The sequence below is a fragment of the Vidua macroura genome, chromosome 2 (assembly GCF_024509145.1).
Source record: "Vidua macroura isolate BioBank_ID:100142 chromosome 2, ASM2450914v1, whole genome shotgun sequence".
NCBI classification, from domain to species: domain Eukaryota; kingdom Metazoa; phylum Chordata; class Aves; order Passeriformes; family Viduidae; genus Vidua; species Vidua macroura.
In genome coordinates, this window is record NC_071572.1 from 34446606 (window position 1) to 34473030 (window position 26425).

General features: G+C 38.8%; 1 protein-coding gene across 4 annotated transcripts; it reads right to left on the reverse strand.

The window, feature by feature from the left end:
- Positions 1-424: 424 nt before the first annotated feature.
- Positions 425-26067, reverse strand: ASMTL (acetylserotonin O-methyltransferase like). Of its 4 annotated transcripts, none has more exons than XM_053970970.1 (13): positions 25869-26065; positions 24751-24882; positions 22998-23045; positions 22317-22381; positions 21274-21335; positions 19224-19332; positions 15105-15525; positions 11967-12129; positions 10044-10228; positions 8218-8347; positions 6973-7116; positions 6344-6466; positions 425-1080 (listed from the first exon to the last, which is right to left on the reverse strand). In XM_053970970.1, the coding sequence occupies exons 1-13, from the start codon at positions 25959-25961 to the stop codon at positions 866-868; spliced, it is 1890 nt and encodes a 629-aa protein (XP_053826945.1). In that variant the 5' UTR covers positions 25962-26065; the 3' UTR covers positions 425-865. The 4 variants fall into 4 exon arrangements, with proteins under 4 accessions (XP_053826945.1, XP_053826946.1, XP_053826944.1 ...); XM_053970971.1 differs by having other exon boundaries at positions 988-1570; positions 25869-26067; XM_053970969.1 differs by lacking the exon at positions 425-1080 and adding an exon at positions 3593-4190 and having other exon boundaries at positions 25869-26067.
- Positions 26068-26425: the final 358 nt, after the last annotated feature.

The following is a 26425-nucleotide window of genomic DNA, read 5'->3' on the forward strand; positions in this document are numbered from 1 at the left end:
AAAATGAAGGTAAAAGGCACGTAACTTATAATGGGGAACTTCTTCAGTCCGTAATTGTCATGTTCTGTTCAGCTTGGGAGCTCACCTGCATATGACTGGGGGAAATCCTTTTTTCTCCATAACCATGCTTTTTCTTCTGTTTCTTCACCATTTTTTTCCTCTTTATCTCATATTCTGCTATCCACTTTTATAAGAGCTCACAAATTAAGTAGGGCTAAAAAGGTGTGGGTGTTCCTGAAACAAACTCGGTGCCCTCACATTTAATCTCAAATTACAATCACAGAGGAAACTTGTGCTTTTATGTAACTGCCTTTTTTTGGAAGCCTTTCTCAAAGCAGAGCAGTCTGTCTTGACTCTCTCAAGAAGCTGCTGCTCCAGTTCTTGTTTCCAATCTTACTGCAGTAACAGTTTCCAAAGTTGATTAGAGTATGTTTATTTACAGTAGAGGGTGTAATATAAAATGATACTACAATGGATGGTGAGGGAGCATTAAAAGGATACCAACCTTAACCTCCTGGAACAGGGGCAAAGCAATGTGTGATGGTCTAAAAACTCTACTATTCTAATTGCACCAAGTATGAAGAAACAGTGATTTCTCAGCAGTGTGAATACTGCCCTTGGGCTGATGACACCATTTGTGTCCGACACGTGTTGTGCAGCCACAGAATCTCCTGGCATCATTCTAATGAAGTCTAAAATAAATCTAATCAATCTTTCCCCCTTTTAGAAGTAACACCACAAAGCTGACATTTCTTGTTACATTTCTTGTTTATGGTATTGATGGGAAATTGAGAATGTATTTGGATAATTACAAAACATCAAACACAAGTATAAGACATCCAGACTACCGCTTAATACATTTTTTCTAAGTCTTAACACAGAGAATGACATCTAACAAATTTCCTGTTATTCTGATTCTGACATTTGTGAATCCATGTTGTTCCAGCAAAGCTTGATATTCAGAGCCACTTCTCTCCTTTCCCTCTGTCTGCACAAGCATGTTCAAAGACTGCAGCAGAGCTGTGCTCCTGCTCTTCTTTTCATCATCCAACACCATTTCAGCCAGCAAAATTGCACAGCCTAATTTAAAAACAAATGCATGCAACAGTTCTAATCCATTATCAGGCAAGAAAGTTTCTGGTGCCATGAAGATGGATGCAAACTACAAGACCTGGGTGAGTTCCTTTATCATTTATGGATTTGCTCTGCTATTAAATCCACTAATCCACTATTCAATGAATAATCCACGCATCTCACAAACCCCAGGAAATTCCCTTTCACAGTTTGCAGTGATCAAACACTCACAAGTCAAATCACGTCTCTGTTTTCAGGGGAAAAAGGGGATGACTTCTGTAGACTTGGCATGAGGACTATAGAAAATAGTAAGACAGGAATAGAGTTGCATCTCTTTGGGATATACTGCTGCTTCACATTTATATTGAAATTATGCAAAGCAGAGAGATGGAGTGGATGGCAAGCATTACAGAAACAAAGGAGAAGTCAGTATTTCTGTTCAATACATTCTGTACGTTTTTTCTGTAGGACCAGAATTCTTTGTGGTGGGACTGACCTAAGGATGAAAGCAGAAATTAAGTGATCTGATTTACAGAGTCTTCTTCTCCATATTCAGACCTGTGAGGGGAAAGGGAATCCAAGAGAGGGCTAGTGACAAAAGCATTGTGATACATACTTGCCTTTTGGCCTTACACCAACTCAGATCAAAATAGCAGCAGTTCAGAGTGATTTTATTATGAAGTGCAGCATAACATTCATACCTTTCTGACCTTTAAGACAATCTCCTCAGAGCCATTCCAACTTGTACAGCTCAGACATTCAATAATCATCAAAAAGTTTTAAAACTTAACCCCTCCTCATTCTTCATGTCAGGAAAATTTTCTTCAGTTATGCATATTGCTTAGAATCTTTTCAGTGTTAGACGATTAAATCCACTCCTTCTACCAGTCAGCAAAAGATATTCAGAGCAACTGAAAAACTAAATTTGTGTATTAGTAAAATGAGCTTATAATTCCTCAGGTGACTGGGCTGAATCACATGATTGTAGAACACCTGAGCCTGAAACAGACCACAAGAGATCATCTAGTCCAGCCTCCCACTTAGAGCAGGGCAGCTCTGCAATCAGCTCAGCTTCTTCAGGACAGAGATTCCACAACCTCCCTGGACCATCTGCTCCAACACTTAATTATCCTGAGAGTGCAAAGCTGTTGTACATGACCACAGACACCATGCCCAAGGGACTAGTGCTTAGTGTTGTGCCTTAATCACAGAGTAAATGAAGGCTGGGTAGTAGCCAAACACATTCTATTCAAATTTTACAGTCAGAGACATAGTACTTAGGGGCACAGTTTTAAAGTCTGTGACAGTTACAGGTGTGCCAACTTTAGGATTTGATTGTTTCTGACTCAAACAGCTTAGAGCAGCTTAAGGAACAGCATTATGAACTTCATGAATAACTATGAGATGAGACACATCTGATCGCCAGAATGAGTCTCTCTCAACATACAAACCTATTAAGCTAGGAGCAAGCTTCATGTCAATACATTTTAAATTTATTCATTTGAATATTTGGCCTTATCTATTTTAAATGTCTGTACAGATGAGATCAGTCAAAATTCCATTCATAGAAACCTTCTGGTAATCATTAAAAACCCCAATGTGGTAAAGTCTGACATTTCCCTGATTTTGTACACCTGAAATGCTCTGTAGGAAGCCTGTTTCTCCTGATGAGTTGAGCCACTGTGGCACTTCTTCTTTACCCATTGGTCAAGGAGCAAAGTAACTCCTGATTAACTAATATTGGGGCAGATGCAACTCTTAACCTTCCTCATTAACCCTCTCTGATTTTCTGAGGTTGGTGATTCAGTATTGGCACAGCCTCTTGCACACTGGTTTATTGGGACTGCTGCTGTACAAGCAACAGGCAAAAACCTCACAAATTATAGAAAGCAAGCTAGTTTGAAAGTGTAACTTTCACTTCCAGAGAGGCTTCCATTACAGTTTAAAAAGAAAAAATAAATATCAATGTATCAGGAAAGTAATATCAGTATCAGGAAAGTATCAGGAAAGAAATAAACATTAGGAGAAGTGACATTTGTGACAAATTACTTGAAGAGACAGGATACAGCATGCACTTCTCCAATTAAAGACTGAAGCATGAAGAAACTTTTATTTTTTTAATTTTCATACAAGGTTTTATACATAAATTCTAAAACTCATCTCAGTTAATGAGACAGAAAGCATATACGGCCATTCAACCATATTCAGAAAATCCCAGAAGTGACAGTAAGCCATATGAACAGCTCTCAGCTGCAGCCTGTGCAGGTAGATACTGTGGCTGGAGGCCAGAGGCTGCTGAAGTTCCTCTGTGACACTACAGCTATTGTAGGAACATGTTTGAGGTTTGTTCTGTTTTCACTTTTGCTTGTAGAAGAAGTGCTTAAAAGACTATATATATGAGATGTTTTTGAGTAAAGTCCCACACAGCAGTGAAAAAGAGGACTATCATCCCCAAATTCAAGCAGATGGTACAATATTAATTTTTCATTTCTGATAAAAATTAGTAGTAACCACTGAATACACTCCAGAGGGGGAATTCTCTTTAATTTTAAGGTCCAAGAAAATGGAGGTATTAATGTAGCTCAGTACAAGCTTGCATTTTTAACCTGACCGGCTATACACAGCTATGCCAAGTCTAACTAAGCTTAATACAGTCTGCAGAAGAATTGGACATTAAGGTATTTCACATGCAGGAGTTTCAGCCTGCCCCAGACACTTTTTAAAATGCACAGAATTCACTCTGGCAAAAGCTGCACTCCAACTTCTATCCAAGGCCTGTAACAACCATGCTTCAGACAAAGGGCCAAGATGATCCTCAACTGCCAATACGAGCTGGTTGATGATGGGTATATTGCACAAGGGATGAACATTCAGCATCCTAGATTGTTTCTGGGCACACTACAGTGACAGATTCTTCTTGAAGCACAGGACAGCATCTAATAAGTTTCCTGTGATCTTAATTTGTACATCTGTGAATCCGTATTTCTCCAGTAGCTGTTTATATTCTGAGCTGCTTCTCTGCTTGCCTTCAGTCATACTGAGGGATTGTAGCACAGCTACAGAAGGGTGCGTCTTCTGTTCATTGAGCACGGTTTCTGCCACTAGCAAGGCACTTCCTGCATTTCCAAAACAACCAAAGGTGTTTCTGTGTAAGTATTTTTAGCTTCAACTTAAAAGTGTTTTTTCAGAGGCAATTACAGAGGTCCCCTCAGATTAATTTTTTTAATGGTCTTCAGCAGAAATCAGTGAAAGAAGTTTACTTTCAATGATCTCTTCCTGGAAGCAACCATTTAATTGCTAAAAATAAGGGAGAGTTTAGAGCACTGTCTCCAGAAGCTGAGATCACTTCCTGCCTATGCTCTTAAACTCAGCCTTGCTTTCATTTGAACCAAACAACTCCTGTAAGCATCTGTCATAACCCAAACTTTGCATAAGATTAAGACAGTCACCCAAAATTCTTTCATAATTTATAATCAGGATTATAGTTTATGGGCTAGGTCTTATTTTGCATCCTCTCCTCTGAAAAAAACTTCAGGTCTACAGTTGCATTAAGGAATCAGATAATCTTAGTGGTCAAGCTTTTCTGCTTTTTGTCTTCTTTGATCTTTAATACTGCCTGAATATGAGCCAGCAGTGTGTCTTGGCAGTCCAAAGGGACAACCGTCTTCTGGGGTGCATCAAGCACAGGATCACTAAATCCTGTGATTTAGTCAGGTGATCACCTCACTCTACTCTGTGCTGGTACTGCCTTGCCTTGAGTACTGCGTGCAGTTTTGGGCACCACAATATAAAAAAATATATATATATATATTAGGCTATTAGAGACCATCCAAAGGAGGGCCACAAGGATGGTGAAGGGTCTCAAGGGAAAGCCTTTTAAGGAGCAGCTGAAGTCACTTGCTTCATTCAGCCTGGAGGAGATTGATGGAAGACCTCATTGTGGTCCTCAACATCCTCACCATCCTCACAAGAGGTAATGGAGGGCAAGTACTGATCTTTTCACTCTTGTGACCAGTGACATGACTCAAGGAAACAGCATGAAGCTGGGTCAGGGGAGGTTTAGTTTGGGTATCAGGAAAATGCTTTTTACCCAGAGGATGGCTGGGCTCCCTGAACAGGCCTGAACAGCCTGAACAGGCTCCCCAGGGAAGTGATCACAGTACTAAGACTGTCAGAGTTCAAGGGGTGTTTGGACAATGTTCTCAGGCACGCGGTGTGACCCTTGGGGCATCCTGCATAGGGCTAGAAATTGGACTTGAGGATCGTAATGGATCCCTTTCAACCCAGCATATTCTTTGATTCTATGTGTAATTTTGGGTGCCTCGGTGTATGTGACCAAGATGGTGAAGGGCTGTGAGGCCAAGATTTATGAGGTGCGGCTGAGGTCCCCTGATCTGTTCAGACTGGAGAACAGAAGGCTGAGGTTACTTCATCACCATGTACAACTTCCTCAAAGTGAGCAGTAGAGGGGAAGGTGCTGATCTCCTCCCTCTGGTGCACCAGTGACAGGACACAAGGAAATGGAACAAAGCATCAGGGAAAGTTCAGACTGGACATTTGGAAAAGATTTTTCACCCAGAGGGTGATAGGCACTGGAACAGGCTCCCCAGGGAAGTGGTCACAGCACCAAACTTGCTGGAGTTCAAGGACCATCTGGATGACATTCTTAGTCATATGAACTAGTTTTAGTTAAGCCTTCAAGAGGCAAGGAGTTCTATTTGACGATCCTTATGGGTTACTTCCAACTTCAGATACTCTGATGATTCTAGGATTCAAATGTAGTAGAAAGTCAAAGAGGCTGCGTATTTCTCATTGTATGTGTGCATAAAGTAGCACTGAAGTCCAGCCAGTTTGCCATATTCTGGACACTACTGATAGCAAAACAACAGCAAAAGAAACTGCTGTTTCTTGATTTACCCAAAGGAACTTTACTTGGGCTAATTTTATGTATAGAAACAAGCACATGGTTACTTAATTGATGATACAGGGCTTAGTGAGAAAGACTGGGCATGACAGAGACTGGGGATATGATACAGTTATATGTGAAGCCTGGAACTATAGTAAAAGCTTATTATATATACTTTTATTTGCAGCTTTGTTTCCTTCTTTTTCTTAATAGGTATTATCATAATGCAAGCCTACACATTCAAGCAAAGGCTACTATTATTGAACAAAAAATATCATAAGTTCATACTAGAAAAGCATTAGTCAGTGCTCATTAAAGATACATTAACATGCACCTTTAAGTTCACAAGATGAAAAAATGTACCTGGTCTGCAAACAGCTGATATCTTGCTTAACAGCACATGTATCTTTTCATCAGGCCAGTCATGAAGAACACGTGAAAGGATGTAAAGCTCTGCTTCTGGAAGATTATCCTTGAAGAAGTCACCTGTTGGTAAACAGAGTTAGTACATTCCTACAGAAACCACAGAGTACATACTGCAAAAACAAGGCGCTTCAGCAGAGTACAAAAGTAACAGGAATGAACAGGTACATGTATGCCCTGATTTGCAGCTAAGAAAAGTGTAGTTAAAGAGCAGATCATAGGCAAGAATTGTCTAACAAAAAAATGGAGAGCAAACCTAAAGCAAGGAAGGAGAAAAAGTTCTTTGTAGTCACCATTCTGATCTTGTCTAGAAATTAAATACCTCAGACAAGCACATGCAGCCTCTGCTTCCAGTGGTATTCAAAAATTACTAATTCATACCTATTTAGCCACATTCTCCAACCATTTTTTTATCCCCACAGTCTTGAAAAATACTATGTCCCCATTTAGCATGGGTGAACCTATATTGCCCTGTACTAAGATATGTTTGGGGTTGGAGTGGCAGCAAAAGAACTTGTTTGTTCTCAAAGATAAAAGAAACCAGAAGAATGATCATGTGCTACATTTACCTGATACAAATGTTACCGGAGCAGTGTGCTGTCCTGAAGGCTGAAAGTAAGAGGTGTTTGCAATGACTTCTGGAAGGTCAAATACTGTGACCTTGAGATTTGGGTATACTTGTACTAATTCATGAGCCAGAGCTCCAGTGCAACCTGTTAAGAGTTTAAAGAAGTCAAATCAAGTATTTTCTCCCAGAATTTGCAGACATTTTTAAAGACAAGGCTGTATGTAACATTGTGAAATAGAGACATCCAATCAGAACCAGAGGTAGACAGCTCAAAAACTAACATGGGCAATAAGACTTCCTGATTGATAGAGCAAGGTTTTAAAGCTTGTAGAATGCAGGCATGACTCCTTACTGACACAGAATTGCAAATGTGACCTTTGATATCAGTACCTCAGGGTTTTTCTGGGGAGTATCAAACTGTAAATGAAAAGGCAAATACTTCTATTAGTTGAAGAAGAACACCTCTAACTGTTTAGCATTTACAAAGCACTGATACCTGAAATTTGACAAACACTCTCCAGCATAGTAAAGATTGTCAGGTTCTGGAGTCTCTGCACAAGTGGCAACGCTTGTACCAATATTGGGTTAATTCCTCTGAGATGCTGTCCACCTCCTCAGGCACTAAATAAAATATTCTTCCTTCAGTGGATCTTTCCGTATATAATAACACTTCCTCTGTGCAGCTCCAAGCACAGGGTTTCCTTTAAAAAAAGGAATGCTAAAAAGCAGCGTTTCTTCCAGTATATCACTGGTCTTCAACATTTTGATGGACATATTATCTAATAACTACAACAATACACAAAACAAACCCATTAGAAAAGAATCAAATTTTTTGTTTTAGCAGTGCAGGGTTTCAGGTTTGACACCCCAGTAGTGGTGGCTCACTACTTTCATTACTTTTGAAGATCTTGGATATGCCTAAGTAGAGCAACAACACTGCTGAAAATGGCACTCCCAGCCCAATGCCGTATCACCTGAGCCACTATCTTATTTCTGTCTTGAATTCTGTAACTGACTGAGACAAACATTCATTTATCTTAAGCTATTCTAATACCTTTTAGGTAACTCTGCTTTCAATTAGCTGCACTGTTCTTTTATCCTGACATTGCAATATCAGAAAAATAACAATACATAATGTTACTGCAGTTCTAGTAAAAAAATATACATGTTTTTTAAGTAATAAAATGCAGAACTGAAATCAAGCTTTTCCCTTTAATTTGTGTACAAGTTCAATTACAAGCAATACCTCCTAAATCACAAGCAGATTTAAACTGTGAAAGATCAAATGCTGTAGCCACATCTCTTGCTGTCAGGTGAGCAATGCTGTGCATGGCAGCCATAAAACGTTGCTTTACCTCCTGGCTGTGATAATAGTCCTAAAAACGGGGAAAAGCAGAGTAATTAAAGTTTATTTTCATAGTTAATTAAAACTATGTACAACCAAGGCAGTAGGTGAACATCAGAATTCCCAAAATGAAAAGGTCCATCAAAAGTGCCACTGACTATTTGCTCATCCAAATCCTTTGCTGCAGAGATAAGCAGATTTTTGCATCCCCTCAAGAATTCTGATCACACAGACATCTTGAAAGGACAGATTCAAGAGAATGAAAGAAAAATTCTAGTGCTCCTTCTTGATATCCTCACAAATGGCTTTCATTTCACTCAAACATTTATTCTTCCATGATGAAAAAATAATTAGATAATTGCACCATACCATAAATCAGAAACTTTAAGTTAAAGGTAGTTCCGGTTTTTTTTTTTTGATTAGGGAGCAAGCAAGCATTCAGTAGCAGAATCTCATGCCTTTACCTTTTCAAGGACACACACACAAATGCCTTTACCTTTCACTTTTATACAGATTTCAGCAGTTATGGCTGGCTTTGTAATTACCATGAAGTGAAAGTATCTCCAGGCTGTGGTGTGCATAGTGCCATAGGCAGCCCATAGATTCTGCTCAGGCACAACATCCTGTACACATATGGAGCCCAGGTCCAAACTGGACGCAAGCATCACCCAAGCAAAGGTGATAACCCAGATGTTTAACCAAGGATGAGCTCCAGTGGTTAATTAAACCACTTAATTTGTATATAAATTTAGACATCTACTGCAACAGCTATCTTAAAGCAAAGTATGTTAATTCCCTTTAAAGACCCTTTGAATGATTTCCAACAGAGTTTTTGTCCTCCAGTTAAATACTAACATAAGGCTAGCAGAGCTTTTAAGTCTCCAGAAGTCCTTATTTTGTTCCATTGACTATACATGAAGGGTGTAGACATCTCCTTCAGGATACTGCCTTCATCACCATCTTGAAGTTTAATACAAACTAAAGACCTCAGGATGTAGTCTGAAGTACAATTTAAGCCAGCAGTGCTGTCAAAGACTGCTCACACTACCAGCTCTCTGCTTACACAGGCACAGATATTTATGCCTCTCATCCTACTTCACTAGATGGGTAACTGACAAGTTAGGCTAGTGACACCCCTAAGTGATTCTCCAGTCTGATCACATCCACTTGGGCTAGCATCAGAAAAGGAATACCACATATTGAAACAGAAGGATTACAATTTTATCAGTAATAGATATCAGCTTGAAGCTTATAAAAAACTACAAAACTTCATAAAGGAGATTAGATCCCTTCTCTATTGCATCAACACAAACCAGCTTTGACTACACAGCACAGCCTAAACTGGATGCACATCACAATCAACTGACTGGTGTCCAACATGGAAAGAGTATATGTGTGATAAGGTACTATCTGGTGTTATAAAAAGGACACAAACGTAAATTAATCAGGCCCAGAGGTTGTTCTGAGAGCGTGTCAGTAGGATGGGCAACACTTCACCTGGAGAATTTTTGTCAGCACTCAAATTTCCCAATATATTTTGTGATTGCTTCTCTACTTCACAGCCTAAAGTTGAAGGGAACAGAAGCTTGAGACTGGTGAATTGCACTGTGTTTCTACCATTTCTGAGACTGACAAACTTTCTTCAGACAGCTCTGTCTCAATTTGCCCCTAGATAGGTTCTGGGCTCCTCACACCTGGTTTTGATATTAATAAAGAGTTTATATTACCTTAAATAGATCATCTGCTTTCTTTCCAAAGGCTCGATGATTCTGCCTGCTCCCTTCTTTGACAGCAGACTCCAAGTTTGTGAAGAGAGGCCAAAGGTGATCATTAGAATGGATAATGTAGCCATGAAGTGAGTATTTACCATCTGAGGTCAGGTAGGTATTTGCTGAGTCTGTATTTCTATAACCTTATGGGAAGAACACAGTTGTAACCAGCTTTGTTTCAGTACTTTGCAACTATTGTTTGAACTCTGAAGGCATGTTTCCCTGCATAAATAACTAGTAAATCCTGATCTTATGATCTATTATTAAAAATTTTGCACAAAAAGTAATTCTGAAAGTCTTGTTATTCCTAAAGGAGCAAGTACTTAGTTTCAAAAAAGAATTTAGATGCTGGAAAATATAGATACACACTGATTTTTTTTTTTAAATTTTAAACCAGAGTACCTCAGATACCTAATATTCAAAGGACAGTATTAGAACAGTCATTCCTCATTCTTGACTGTATTTTTGTTTAGATTATGGCTGTTTCTTCCCTGAATTCAAGCTTTCTCCATTTTGTCCTTAGGTCTTTTTCATTTGCCTTGTCCTCTAACAGAGTTAAAAAGACTCCTTTATTTTATTTTCTTCACACCTAACCATTTCAAGTCTTACTATGTAAACGATGCACATGGAAACTTTGAACTACATAATGTGGACTGAAAAAGTTAATCGTAATACTGACTCCCTCATTTACATACACATTCATGGACTCTTTCAGTTAGGAGCACTAAAGTTTAAGTTATTGTCCACAAAGAGGGACAGATTGCAGAACTCTCCCTATTAAAAGCCTGATCCTTTGCTGAAGACTGAGGACACTGCTGCAGCAGGAAATGGAATTTGACAGTCATTTTAGATAGAAACACAGAGTCACTGCAATAGAAAAGCCTTCCAAGGTTATCAAGTACAACCTTTAATCCAGCACTGTTAAGTCCATCACTTAACCAGGTTCTCAAGTACCACATCTACATACCTTTTAAATACCTCCAGGGATGGTGACTCAGCCACTTCTCTGGGCAGCCTGTTCCAATGCTTGGAAGAAATTTTTCCTCATATTCAATCTACATCTCCCTTGGCATACCTTGAGGCTGTTTCCTCTTATCCTGCTGTTTGCTACTTATAAAAAGAGACTATCTCCCACCTGGCTACTTCCTCACACGTAGTTGTGGAGAACAATAAGATCTCTTCTGACCCTCCTTTGCTTCAGCTTTAACACCCCCAGCTCCCTCAGCCACTCCTCATCAGACTTATGCTCCAGATCCTTCATCAGCACCATTACCCTTCTCTGGAGCACCTCATTGTCTTTCTTGTCATGAGGGCCTCAAAACTGACCACAGGATTCAAGCTGTGGCCTCACCAGTGCTGAGCACAGAGGCACAGTCACTGCCCTGGTCCTGCTGACCATGCTATTGCTGATGTAGGCCAGGATGCTCATTGGCCACCTGGGCACACACTGGCTCATGTTCAGCTGCTCTTGAACACCACCCCTTTTCCACTGGGCAGCTTTCCAGCCACTTTTACCCCAACCTGTAGCACTGCATGGGGTTGTTGTGACTCAAGTACAGATGACAGATCTGAGCAATTACACTGTTCCCTGGGACTGTCCATGCAACTTTTTCTTAGAAATTTGGTCAGTATTATGTCCAGAGAGCAAAAACAATCTAAGGTTTCCATAAAGGAGACTTGAATGTGTTCATTGCATAATGCCTTCCCCCACATGAAACAATTCCAGCTACTAATAACGAAAGCAAAGGAATCCATTCCCCTCTGCCCCAAATACAAGTTACCCACAATATCAAGTCAGAACCTGTGACTTTAAAAGCATCTCTTCCAGCCCTGCCTGTCTTTTAGTACCATATACAGTTGCAGGGAGGGTAAATTAATTACCTTGTGGTGTTTTCTCCAGTAATCCAAGAGAAGCACATGCATCAAGGAGTCTTTCAGTTCCATGTATAGAGGTTCCAACATCATTTGCAATATCCACAGCCTTCATTGGACCTTTGTCTTTCAGATGATCAAATATCTTCAGCTTAGAGGCTACAAACAGAGCCTATGTGTAGGTAAGATATTGTTATCATGCTGTGTTTAAAAGACTGCAATCAAAAAACAAAAGAATGATATTGTTTGCCTAGAATTATTCTACACAGCTACTGTTAAACTACTGCAACACAACTTAACCGACCTCCTAAAAAATTGCTCTCTTCCTTCTCAAGAGGACTTCAGTATCTTGGCCAAGTAACTTAACTTTTAACAATGGTGTTTGGGAGAGAAAGGAGCTCACAGTATTCTGGAATGCAGCCTACAAATTTTGTATGAAGACACACTTCTTTACTGAGTTATTTAACTGACATAACAGTACGTTCTTAAGCATATGAACCAATACCAAAATTTGATAATAAAAATAATTATTAAATAATTATTAAAAATTAAATTTGATATACCCAAAGCATAAGAAACTCAAAACTCTCCACTAAGACAGTGTTACAGCTTCAGTTGCTAAAATGCAGGTCTTTATTTTATTAAAATTAAGGAAAAAACCCAAAAAGATTAAGAACAGAAAGACTAAAACTTCATAGGACAACTGTACTACAGGCACACCTTAACAGGGTGTGTACACATGGAATGGGGACAAAAGAACAGCTAGTGCTTGATGGTGAAGAAAAGCTCATGGGCAACAGCTGCCTTAAATTGAAAATCTTAGCTGAACTTTTTTAAAGATCTACAAACCAAACCAGAGAGTAAAGTTATTGAGGTATGGTAATATATACATTTCCATTCAAAATTAATTTGCAATTCTACAGTTTCTGTATTCTGAAGCAGGTGAAACACCTAAAACCAAGGAATTTATGGAGAGCACAACAGTGGAGGCAAATGCAGTATCACAGAATCAATTTCCTTACAACTGCAAGCAACTATAAATTTAAATCTAAAGATAACCAAGGAAAGAAGGGCCTTGACATTCTGCTTAATAAAAATCAAAGGGAGAAAAATAAGATTAACTTTGAAAAGTACGTCTGTTACTGCATGTATTTATATTCTATCATCTTCACATCTTTTTATTCCATTTTATAACATCTTTGTTATTCTAATAAGAACATATAGCTGGGATTTATTATAATTCAGGCTTTCACAATACTGAGTCAATTACATCTAGTTTACAACCAGATGGCTTCCGAGACCTGCCCAGTCTTTGGACTGATACCAACTGGAAACTATTAGGACAGGAAAAAGAAGGTGAGAAGATAAGGCAGAAAACTTGGCTGACCTACCTGTTCAGTAATTCTCAGTTAAAAAAAAAAAAATTAAAGAAGAAAAAAATGTCAAAGATCTGAGTACAGATAAGACTATGTCAATTTGGAATATAGTAAACTTCAAAAGTTTTTTCACTTGCAAGTATTTAATGCTGATCCCCTCCTGTTCTGCAACAGAGCAGTTCAGAGGAAAACAGGAAGCAATACCTTCACCTGCAGGACATTTTACTCTGCTTTATAAAGTTCTCGAAGATTCACCAAGAATCAAAGTTCTTGAAGAACTTACTCTGCTTTATAAAGTTCTTGAAGAATCACTAAATTCACCTAAGAATCAAAATGAACAAACTTGAGAGTTTTTGTGGAAATAAATGCTTCTGTGTACTTATACCTATTCTGCAAATGGAAACATGATGAGTTTTGTCAGATCCAATTTATCACTACTGATAATTAATTTTACAAAGATCCATGAAGTGGGAAAAAAAAAATCCCACTAGCTCAGCATGTGATTCAGTACTTGATACTATGACTTTATACTGGAGTAATGAGAAAGTAAAGCTCTTCCTTTTATTTCCAGCCTCCACTGTCTTTCACTGCACAAAACTACTCAGCATCACATCACTGTAAACAGTTTAAGTAATATACAACCACATGCTGATGATTCTCCATATTAATTTTTATTTAAATTGAAGAAATACGAAGCATCATCTCACCCATTCAAATACATCACTCCCTATAGGTACACAAGAAGTTCACAAATGCAGCAACCTCAAAGCCACTTTATTCCAAACCTTTCAGGACAGCTTTGTATGCCTGCAAGCAGCACGCCCACAGAACCAGACCACATGATCACACTACAGTCTTCCTTAAGAGCTGAGCACAGCTCTCCACTGTTTCAGCAAAACTATTGTTCACTGTCTGGTGTGCCCGCCTCCATTCACCTCAAAGTTGCTGGATCTTTAGTTCCAAGTTTGCATTTCACAGCCACTTTACCTCTTTTTTTCCATCTCTTCCTAAAACACAAACAGCTTGATAGAGACCAGTGATCTATTAGATCTATTAATTTCTTCTTCCCTTTCTTCACTACTGTCTTTGCCACACTGGAACTATGTAGAAAATCTGGGAGTACTTAAAATGTCCAGCTATATATGTCTCATCATGCCTGGCTGAAACACAGAGCATGTGACCTTGTTTGTGAGCTGTTATGAGTATGCCTCCATCAGATACAGCATGGATATTACCAGTTAATAAACACATCCAGAACACGAAACAGGTTATTAACAAATAATATTCTGAAGAGGCAATAAAAAATTAAGACCTTCCACAAAATTCTAATGCTAAGCATTAGAAGTTACAAAGGAAATATAATATATACAATTCTCGTCACACTTTTAAGTCAGGTGAGTTAACCACATTAAATGCTTTCTTTGAAGGACATATAATTCCAGCTTAGTTGTGCTCTTCTGATCAGTAAAAAAAGAAAAATCTGCAACTTCTTTTCCCTCTCAACTCAAGAGATAAAATTATCCAATAGGTAACTGAAATTTCATAGAAAACATAAAAACAAATACAAAAAGACAAACCCAGCAATGTTTGCACTGCACCAGAAGTTTCAGCTATCCTAAGATTCCCCAGAATGTCAGTGGTCCTTTTTTACTAATGATTAATACATTCATTCCCCAGCTGAAGTATTTCACAATACCTGCTACATACCTGAAGTCCAGTGAAACAAATGTATCAGACAACAATGTAACGAGTAGTTTTATTTTTCCCTTACCTTTGAAGCTCTAAAACCATCCATCAACTCTAGAATTTTGGATGGAAGTTTTGATGCACTCTGTGACACTCCATTCTGATTTTCCAAAGTTACTGTAAAATCAGTTCTGACAGCAGAAGTGTTATCAGAAGTGTAAGCAGCTCCTGAGGAATGCATGCCACTGCAGTCCAACTTACTAGCAACTTTGTGCTCTGTGAAATTTGAATTTTCTTCATCACTTAGGTTCTCAAAAGTGTCCACAGAAGGGATAGAGTCATACTTTTTATGTTGTACATTATGTTTAGAGGGCGGATAGTATAATTCTGCTAGCTTTTTGCAGAAGTGATTCAAAGGAAATCCCACCACATTCAAGAAGTCTCCATGGACATACTCAACTAACATTCCACCAAGGGCCTGGATACCATATCCACCAGCCTTGTCCCTGGGGGAGAGAAAGCAAAAAGAGAAATCTGTAACATAGATCTAATTAAGGTTAAGAGTAGAGAGGTATCACAGAACACTAATAAACCACCAGTACTGCAGAGGCTGGCATAAAGACTGGTACCTAAGTTACAGGCAGATTAAATCTACTAGGTAGGCTCAACACTTCAGTTTGTAAATCACAATATAAATATAAGGATCAGTATTTCTACAAAGGGTGAGGAGCCAAACGTCTTGATGCTTCAGACAGTGCAAGTGCAACAGTCACCTAAGCAGCAGGTGACTGCATAAGTCATAAGTTACCAAGTTGTGGCTACCAAAAACATAACAATGTCACCAAGAGCAACACTGCCACTGGGTCACCAGATGCATACTGACCCTCACCAGAGGCTGGAAAGCCTTTGGGAATGTCAGGTCCCAAAGGAGCTCAACAAAGATGACCTTTTAGACCCTTTAGATGATCATAGAACGCATCTTGCAGATCTCAGTCATAGGAATACCTAAAATGAGGATTGGGAAGACAGGATTTTCTTGGAAAACAGCAACCTATTCAAATGAAATCCACTACTCTATTTAGCCCTTGTGCAACCATCTGAGATAGAATAGAGTTGTGGCTCATAACACTGTGCTCTTAGATGTCATGGTAATACTAGTAATTTGGCACAGGAATGTACGTGCACAGAAACTAACCTTGGAAATCTAATTTGTCTTTAGATGTAATTATGCAAATTCTACAGACTGGAATGGAAACATATACAAGTCAGATAAGCTGCAGTAGACCCAACAATTTTACTGTTCTCATACAAGGAAGAAGGCAGTTAAAAGTATGTTTCCTACATAACAGCAGAATCTGAAAGCCTATGTCAGCAAGCTTAGAAACCAAAGGTCAGTCAGTCTCAGATCTATTAACTTAAGGTAGTATAAAAATACACAAACTGCTTGAGAAAGAAGGTTACTACACAAAAAAAATTATTGCTAATTTTTTCATCTTAGATTTGATCAGAAACAGCTCTTTATTTTTAGTACTTACCTCTGGATTCCCTTTCTAATAGCATGCTAAAACAAACAGAAGAATCAGTATACCAGCAAGTAGGATTTTCTGAATTGCTATAAATTGTGGAACAGGAATTCTCCTTTAATCTTTTGTAAGTACTACCTTATAGCTTTGTCATTGTTTAAATGATTTCTTCTTTATATCAACTAAATTAGGAATATTATAATGACTAAAATGTCTTCTCATTTTTCAATGAAGTTATAGTTACTTTAGTATATGCTTACAGGTAGGCAAAAAACATTATAACCATCAAAAGCAGCAGTATCATACTCCCAGCAAGAATATTAACAGAAATGGCTATATATTTATTTTTCTACAACACTTTATGTTCTGGGATTGGATCCTGAAAAGAACATTTATATTCTGTATTTTATTCCTTCACAGTAAAATGTGAAACTGTAGAGCTGAAGGCTCTGTCATCACCTCCTTCCCAGACTGCAGTAGAGTCCTTTGATTTCACTGCCATCAGAGGAGAGCTACTAAAACCACATAGGATTTTCAGGCTAGCAGTTGTAAGCAGAGACAGATAAAGTTGTTCATAAGGGAAAGATTACAAAATAAAAAGCTGGGTGGAAGTCTACCCATTATTTATATAAGCCCAAACCAGTTAGGATTACTGTGGTACAGCCTTCTTTCTACAGATACACAGAAAAAAAGAGACACTGCCTGCAAGTAGAAAGAGGACTAGGAAAAAAACAAAAAGCAAAACATTTTTCTGAAGCCAAAATTTGAAGGTTTTTATAGCATCATCACAGACTACCTTGAGACAGCAATTTCCCCTCCTTCCTTACCCATACTTTACATCAGCTATGTATTCTAGTATTACTCTGTCACCAGTGATTGACTTAAACACTATATGCCAATTTTCTTCTTGCTAGAAAAAGAAATCAGTTTAATTCTCAACAGAACTAGTAATTTTTCTTTTATTTTTTCATGTGATTATTAAGTCTTGTATTATTTCAGAAAATTATTTTACCATGTAATTTTTTTTTTAATAAGGAATGGTCACTTTTTGTTTAGAAAAACCTGTATGCATAGAATTGTGTAACCTGTATAAGTGGACATGGAGGAGGGAACAAAAATAAACAAAAAAAAAAGTGCTGTGAGATACTTCTCCTTACCGTTTTGCAAAATTTATAGGATACTGTGTTTAGTAGTTCCTTTGCAAAGTCAGAGTAAGTGCTTCCTTCCTATTATATAAATGTAATAGGAACATTTATAAACACGATTATATAAACAAAGATCAATTGGCTTCTGCCTCAGAGAGTAATAAAATACATTCTCTGAACCTGTGGTTCCTGAGAAATCCTTGATGTCACACACCGTTATTAGGAGAATGAACAGGACAACCCAGCACTGCTCACAAGCTGTTTTGGTGCAGCAAACTACTGCTAAAGCTATTTGCATCCAGAAGAAATATTCAGAATATTCCAAAATATTTTTCAACCTCATATTCTTCCTAAAAATCCATGGTCATTTCTCTTTCAAACTGCAATTTTATGGCACACTAAATCTAAACCTCATACTAACTAGCAGAGTAAACATCACCTTCCAAAAACCTACGTAGAGGTTATTACAGCTTATTACAAGCTGTAGTCCTGCCAAAATATTCTCTCCCTATAATCCAATTTAAAATCAGTCTATTCAGTAAGCTGTGAACCTTACATATTCACAAAGTATGCCTCATTTACACATAAGCACTGAAGTATATCCAAAGTCTACACTGGTTTATTTTCCCCAGTAAAACGTGGCTTTATTGTTTTATAGCACATAAGAGTTTAAAAACCACCACAATTTCTTACATGATCAGAATTGAAGCTACAGGGACAAAAGTTCACATTGTATCACCTAATACACAGTCCATAGTGCTAACTGTGCCTTCAGGCAGCTTCAGCTAACACAAAGGGAAGACAAATTCCTTTCCCTTGTTGTCTCCAAATAAGTACTTTTTTTAACCAATCTAGTGAACTTAATCTTAGGGAGTAGTAATTAGGCATTCTGTTCTCATGCTATTTCTTCCATGGAGTCACTGTTGTCTGGTATATTGTCTTTGCCAATGTTGCCTATATAGGTCATAACTATATTACCAGTGTAGAGAAATGCAGAAACTGAAGGACAATTTTGGCATAGCAACATACACAAACTATGTTTTCACTTTTCACAAGGATAAGTAAAAATTAAGCTGGCGTTCCTTGCATCAGAGAGTGATTTTGATAAACTAAATTCTAGCACCAAGTTCTAGCTTTCTCCCAATACAGTTTCATGATGCCCTGATTATCCAACACTAACTCTTTTTACCTGTTTGTAATGAACTATGCATTGTCTTGGGCACTGAAGATCCCTGAATACCTCTGCTAACAGAAAGATAATTGTATATTGCACAATTGCTTGCTCTAATCCAGAGGATTTTAAGTCTTCACTTTTCAAGTTCATTAGGGTTCTAAAAAGGTAGCTCGCTTTCACTGGAGAAATGACAGCTTTGCACAAGAACAAAATAACAGTGACCTTGCATCACCCATATTGTCATTTATTATACACACAGAGCAAAATTTCACAGAACACAGGACAATATTTTACACTGGCTTAATAATGTACTCTAAGGCCTAGTCTCAAGTGTTGAGTGTTGGCATCAGGGTCATACTTACATTGGCTCCCCACTATGAATATACTCCCATAAGAGCTCTTCAGACAGCTCAGAAAATTTTACTTTAGTCTCTTCATAGAAATCGGTGATTTCCATCTCTAGCTGATTGTCTAAAGAAAGAAAAAGGCCTTATGAGAAACAGGAATTATAGTTTAGAGAGCATAACATCTAGGTTGTATTTCTTAATCATTTGACAATTTTGCTTGAGAAGAATTAGATATATTGCATAGATGTATGAAATGACTAATAATGTTCTTTAGGGAGAGTGGGCTCAACTTTCCCAAAACAGTAAGAGTTTACATTTTCAACCTCTGCAGTCCTGTGTCAAGGCTAACAGACTGCTCCTCCTGTATGGAATATATTATTAAAATGAACAACCCTTACACAAAGCTTTTTATGGATGCTGGAACACACATCCAGCACTGAGTACAAAGAAGGCTAAAAGCACCCTTCCAACTTCATGACTGTTGTCAAAGAACTCTTAACAACATATCAGAGTCCAACATGTAGCTATCATAAAAGTGGGTACGTGCAGCTGCACCTGTATTTCAGACTTGGGTATCCAGCAATCCCATCAAGAACCATTGCTGTCATCTTCCTATCATCTCTCAAGAGATGACAAGATTATTTCAGACTTCTGTAGCTGGAAGGGGATGAGGGAAGGTGCAATGAAGTACTGCACACCTGGGTATGGACTCTGCTGCATGTGGTACACTGTGACCCTGCTGTCACTGCTGACAGAGGCTTTTCCAAAACATGTTCAAAAGGTAACAGCCTTGCACAAATGAGTGTGCACATTACAGATTATTAGCTCTCTCTACTCTTAAAACACCAAGCGTTTCCTGTTACCACCATTCTGGTAGCAGTGGAAATGCTTGAGGAGGAGTAAGAAATATCTGCAGTACAGACCAAAGGAAGAATGCTAACCAATTTCTAATGGTGATAGTGTGAAGCCCAAACAAAATAAGAAAATTGGTGCATATGAAGACATTACCATGTCCTTCAGCATTGATAACAAATTCTAGTCAGCTCAAAATAAAAACTTCACCTTTAACAAGTTAAAAAACACATTGTAATTATAAATTGTAAATACAGTTTATAATAATTCTACAAAACTGTTCTATCTATTGCATCTCTTGGGGAATCTGCCGTCTAAAGGTATATTTTTATTCATCCGACTGTGATGCAGTTCAAATTGGTAAACTTCAAATGAGATGTGCTGTTATAGCATCACTATTACAGTTGGGTGCACTTAACTTTCTTCCTAGAGTAAACAGTTAAAGGTGTTATTTATATTGCTGGACTGCTCACAAGAATTCCCTGGTAACATGTTTTATTTCTTTTGCAGCAGCTCTTTCTCTACTGTACTAGCATATTAGCAGTACTATATCACTAACTTTAATTCTATTTTACAAGAGCTAAGAGCAACCATTCCAGAAAAGATTAAAAACTGTTAATCTGTGTACAGAAAGACTATGTCCAGCAAAATGTCTGCAAAAGCTCTACTAAAAGACTTTTGGCACAATTATCAGATGATGCTCCTCAAGTCCTCCTCAAATTATATTAATGGTACAATTTCCATAAAACGATTCACTTTCTCTGTAAATTATGTGATAAAGAACATTGGTGTATTGCTCCCTACAGCTTCTTAACAGTCTGAGGCATTAAGCCTCAACTGGTCTAAGCACAACACAGAATGAAGTTGATACGGATCACATCCAGCTCAGTCTCACAGTCTGTAGTACCTTACTTGAATTTAGTTTAGAATTCCACAACTTACACTGGCCTTTCAATTAGTCTCATAGCTTTCAGAGACAGTATTTCTGAACTCCGTTGTGTCTTGTTGCTTTCCCTTCTGTGTGAAAACTGAATACAGGAAGAAGGTTTCTTTTGTGGGGAGTCTTTAATTTATATTTTGATAAGGCAGTTCTTGAGTAGAAAACCAATTTAGACTGTATATGAAACATTTTCATCCTGTTTCCTTACTTGTACAAGCTATCACAAGAGGAATTTTGAAAACAAACATTGAATTGCAATAAAATGATGCATACCTTTACTGCAGCAGTGTATAATAGCCACGCCTGTGAAAACACTGTGCTCTTTCCCATTTAACCTGTCAGGCAAAACATGTCCATTAAGCAACAGTCCTATTAAATGCTCTACATGATTACACTGCTACACTCTGAGAAGCAGACCATTACATTAATGTATCACTCAATGGATCTGACATGCACCCTAAACAAATAACTTATTTCAATATCGCTGAAAAGATAATGGCAAAACAAACAAAAAAATAACTACATAAAAAACATTACCAAAAGCTGCAGTCATTTCAAGTCTCAAAAATACCACTTGTATAAGAGTAGTTCTTGGTATCAACTCATTCACTGTACATCAGGAAAGTGACTATTCCAAATGCATTAGAAAAGGCCAGTTGGCATAAATACTAGTGTTATGGCCATCTTTGCTGAAAGCTGGCAATAAACAGCTAGTGATGTAACTCAGACTAAACATGTAATAGGGAACTAGAGCATATGTTCTCATTTCACCCAGACTGGCCCCCAGAGATCCCATTGCAAGCCCGAGTGCAGAGAAGAGCTTAGATTGCCTTACCCCTGGCTCTCTCTTGTAGTGGCTCCAGAGTGCCACGCTGTGGCCAATTAGTTCTGAGGACTTTATTTTCTGCTGTGTAAGCAACACATGTATAATGGAAGGGATTGTGAATTTTTGAAGAGACTATTTAAGGAATAATCTCGTAAAGGTTAGCCAGGATGAGATCAGAAGTATCTCACATGCTCTGTCCCCCACAAGATTCCACACCAAATTGTTAAGATGAAACAGTGTGTGAAAATTTTCACTTGACACCTTGGATATATGCAAAAATGCATCATCTTGTCTGCCTTTTTTCCTGGAGTTCTAAAAAGTTAAATATTAAGTACTTTTCATAACCCAAATTAAGAGATTGATCTACTAAACTTACAACAAACAAAACCCCCCAAAAATTGCATGTATCCCTTCTGTGGAACCCTTTTGAGAATCTAAGTGATGGAGAAATTGCATCTTCAGATTTCATGTCTTACTTAAAACTACAGACCTTGATAGCATCCTGTAGGCATCTTGCTTATCAACTGGTTTCTCCAGGATCTGCTCATCCACAGACTAAAAACAAAAAAACAGAGTGAGTGTGCTTCTTTTTCTCACTTTTTAGAAACTGAGGTCAGAAATGATGTTCATATCATGATTCCAGCCAGGGCTCCAAACTTGAGTCTATTGAGTAGAGCAAGCAGCACAGATCCTTTGGTAGAACAGGTAATTAAGTGTCAAGCACATGAGTGCCATATTCTACCCTCCAATGGGTGCACCTCTCAAACAAAAGGATAATTCAGCTTTTTCTGTCCTTAACAGTTCACTGTCTCTGTGAAGAGGTCAGGTACAAAGTGACCTCCTCCTGCAAGGCACAACACAGAACAGTTCACATGATCTGGACTTCTTGACAGGCAAGTCACCTGAGGACAGAATTTCCATAACATATTAGGAGATCCAGGTCAATATTTATGGCAGTATTAGTGTCCCAAAAACCAGTAGCAAGGCTTCTAGCTCTCAAGACTTCAAAAATTACCTTGTTGGGAAAAACCCCTAAAAGCCATATCAACAAACCCCAAAAAGATGTACCATAATGAAGGTATAGCTTCACAGTGAAGACAGCTTTCAAACTTAAACCTAAAGATGTAAGTATTTTCGACACTTGTCATAAATTAACTTAAAGACTTCTTACCACAATAGTGTCTGCTCCTATGACAATATCAGGTGTTCTCATATGCTTCTGCAAAAGCATGAGAAAGAAGGCATTTGTCAAGATGCAAAGAGAACAAAATATTTTAAGACATAAGGTAAGAAAATAGCAGTTTACTGGTTTAGAAGTAGGGCTCTACACTGACCTGAAAACAGACACTATTTCTCCTTTTGCACTGTTCGCAAAATAGTAAACATTTATATCGCCATAAAAGTGAGGCTTGGGCACACCATTCTCAAGCCACAAATTTGCCCAAATATGTTACTGATGAATAAATGCATCCAGGAAATAAAGTGCATTCTCAAAAGTCAATCTGGTCTTCAAGGTGGCAAATAATTCCTTTAAAGGAAGTGCCTAATGCTTGGAAGCCAGAGAATACAGCCCTCTAGGATCATTTTTCCAAGCAAAATTTTACAAAATTTTTTAGCTACACTTCATGTTTTTCTCTCAAAAGGGAACATAGTATTTTTTTTAATATGAGAGGTAGTGATATATAAAAATTCCTTGTAAATCTTTCTTGACTTTAAACAGTACCTGTCCTTATAGCTAAGTTTTGATTTACCTGCATATTATACTGCTGTTACTTATCACAATATGACATGAAACCTGCCTGTGTTACCATTCTAATAAAACATTCATAGGGAGGCAATTCTTCTAGACAAAGATTTGATGTGCTCTAAATGGTTTAACCATATCTAGAATTAGTTTTACAAATTCCTGTATGAAGAAGCATTTTGAAATCCACTGAACTGGCATTATCACCAGCACAGTATTTTGCAATGAAAGCCCAAAGTAAGTCATTTAGTGAGGTTGGGTTTAAAATCCACTCTCCTATGTCGTACCATTGTCTGGAAAGTAGTTGACAGAATCCTGGGTAACGATTTACATTGGAGACCATGCAATATTTGCTTTGAAGAATGGTGACATCTGGCAACACTGTTAATTTAAAGTGTTCAACATTCCTTTTCTGTTGCTAGAACAGGATCAGCAAACACCCCTCTCAGAGCTGTATTATTAAGAAAATATTATAATCCATTTTGTGAGATTTAATCCGCTTGACTTTCAAATAGGTTCTGGTAGCAAAGAGCCTTATGTGTTCAAACAGTGATCACAGCCAAGGGCATAAGTCAAACACCACTGATAGTGGAAGTTGCATCACTGGTTTTGATAAAATTTAGGATACAAAATGGATGCCTCATGTAACAGAATCTGAAATAATATCAACTTCTCCCTTCTTAAAATTAGATACACAAATTCTGATTTAAAACATTCTGGGCAAAGAAAGAGTAATATTTATTTTTTTATGCTTTCCTCCAGTACCCACAATTTCTGAGCTATTCTTGTCACTCCTTCAGTGAAAGCTACAACAAAGCACTGGAATCACATCAATGTTTTTCTGTGGAGTCTGTCTCCACAATCAAGAAATACGTGGAATGAAGTTAGCCATACACCCGACTGTTGAAAAAAACTATGGAATTTATATTCTGCACAAGAGTTGGTATGATGCTGACAATAGATGCAGGCTGCTTCAGTTCGTGGAAAGCCTGAACTGCAGGCATGAGACTTCTGATTAGGCAATTTCTAGATACCATCTTTCACAAATGACAGGAAAACATCCATTAGCCTTCAGTGGAGAAAAAGGACTCAGGGATCACTTAAGCAGTGCAAGCAAATTAAGTCACAGGAACATGCACCACCTAAAGACAAAAAGCTCACTTCTGTAATAGCAACTTACTACATGCATTCTGTTTGCTACTTCAAGAGCTTTCTGTTTTGCTGTTTCCACAGCATACTCATAAGGGGCTTTAAAAGATGACTTTTCTAGTGTCTCCTTAAACCAGGATGGAACCACCTCAAACCGCAGGCCCTGTAACACAGGAAAGTGATGCAGTCAGTCTGACCTCATCATTAAACATTGCTCCCAAGGCATATTAAGTGAATAGCAAATTTGACATCTGTTTTTTAGACTTTAAAACACCTCCCCCCCAAACACACACAAAAAACCATTCCTAGTGCTTCTGTTGGTGTTTAGTGCATACATATCCTTTGCAAACAATCTAAAACAAAACAATCAGAACTTTGGTGTGTATATTTGATTTTGCCCTTATTTACTAGAACCTAATCACATTAGTAATTTCATTATCCATTTTGTATAAAAACTATGAAGTGTATAAGCTTATACTGTTGTATAAGCTTACACACTCCATAAACAGAGGATTATACTACTGGCTTTTTAAAAATTTAATCCATCCATAGCACTTTACTCATGCAACAGCAGTGCACATTCTTACAGGAGCTTTACTGCACTTTATGTATCCTTATACATATGATAAACAGAAAACAAAACCAAAGAGTTTCTGATTGGTTTCATCAAACAATGCCCAACTATTCTTCCAACTTTTTGCTTCTAGGCTACATTTCTACATTTACTACACCCAGCAAGCATATTGTGTTTCTAATAACTTAGTGTATGACTGAACCTCGGTGCTTCTCCACACATCCTTATTTTGAAGTTATTTCTTCCACTAAAGCTCAATTTATCGATTGAATTATTAAGAGTGGTAATACTAAGCAACCTAAGTTAGATAGGTAATACCCAAGTGCTATTCAAAAGCGTCTCGCAGCCCGCCCAGCGAGGCCAACACGTCCCTCCGCAGGGACTGAAGGATCTGAATGACAGGTTACGACCTCCTTTACTCTGCACTAGTGCATTCCAGAAAGGACACATCGCCTTTATTTCCCCGCTCCCCTCCCACCGGTCTCATGGAGCGGCCGGGCCGGGAGGCGTCGGGCCCCGCAGGCCTGGGCCGGCCCTTGCGGCCGCCGCTGCCCGCAGCTCCCGGCCGCACTCACCACGTTGGTGAGGATCTCCTGCCGGCGCGGCGAGGCGCTGGCCAGCACCACCCGCTTGCTGACCAGCTTCCCCAGCACCGGGTTCAAAACCATGGCGGAGGCCGGCGGCCCTCAGCCTCTGCTCCGCGCTGCTCGGGGGAGGGGAGGCGGTGGCGGCGGCGGCGGCGGCCTTATGTGGCGGCGGGGCCGCGGGGCGGAGCCGGGCCGGGGCGGGAACGGAGAACGTCGGGGCCGTGGCCTTGGCGGCACGGAGCGGCCGTGTGTGGGGAAAGTGGCTCGGCAGCCGCTCTGCCGTGAGGGGAAAGGTTGCAGCTGTCCCGGTCGTGCCGTGCGTACCAGCTGACGGCAGCCTTGAAAGACAGAATCAGTCAGATTGGAAAAGACCTCTGAGATCGAGTCCAACTTATGACAGAATACCACCAATAGACCATGGCACTGCTCCAGCTTTTCCGTAAATACCTTAAGGGATAGTGACTCCACCTCCTCCACGGGAATTCCATTCACCCCATCTGTGAAGAGATTCTTCCCTGTGTCCAACCTAAACCTTCCCTGGCACA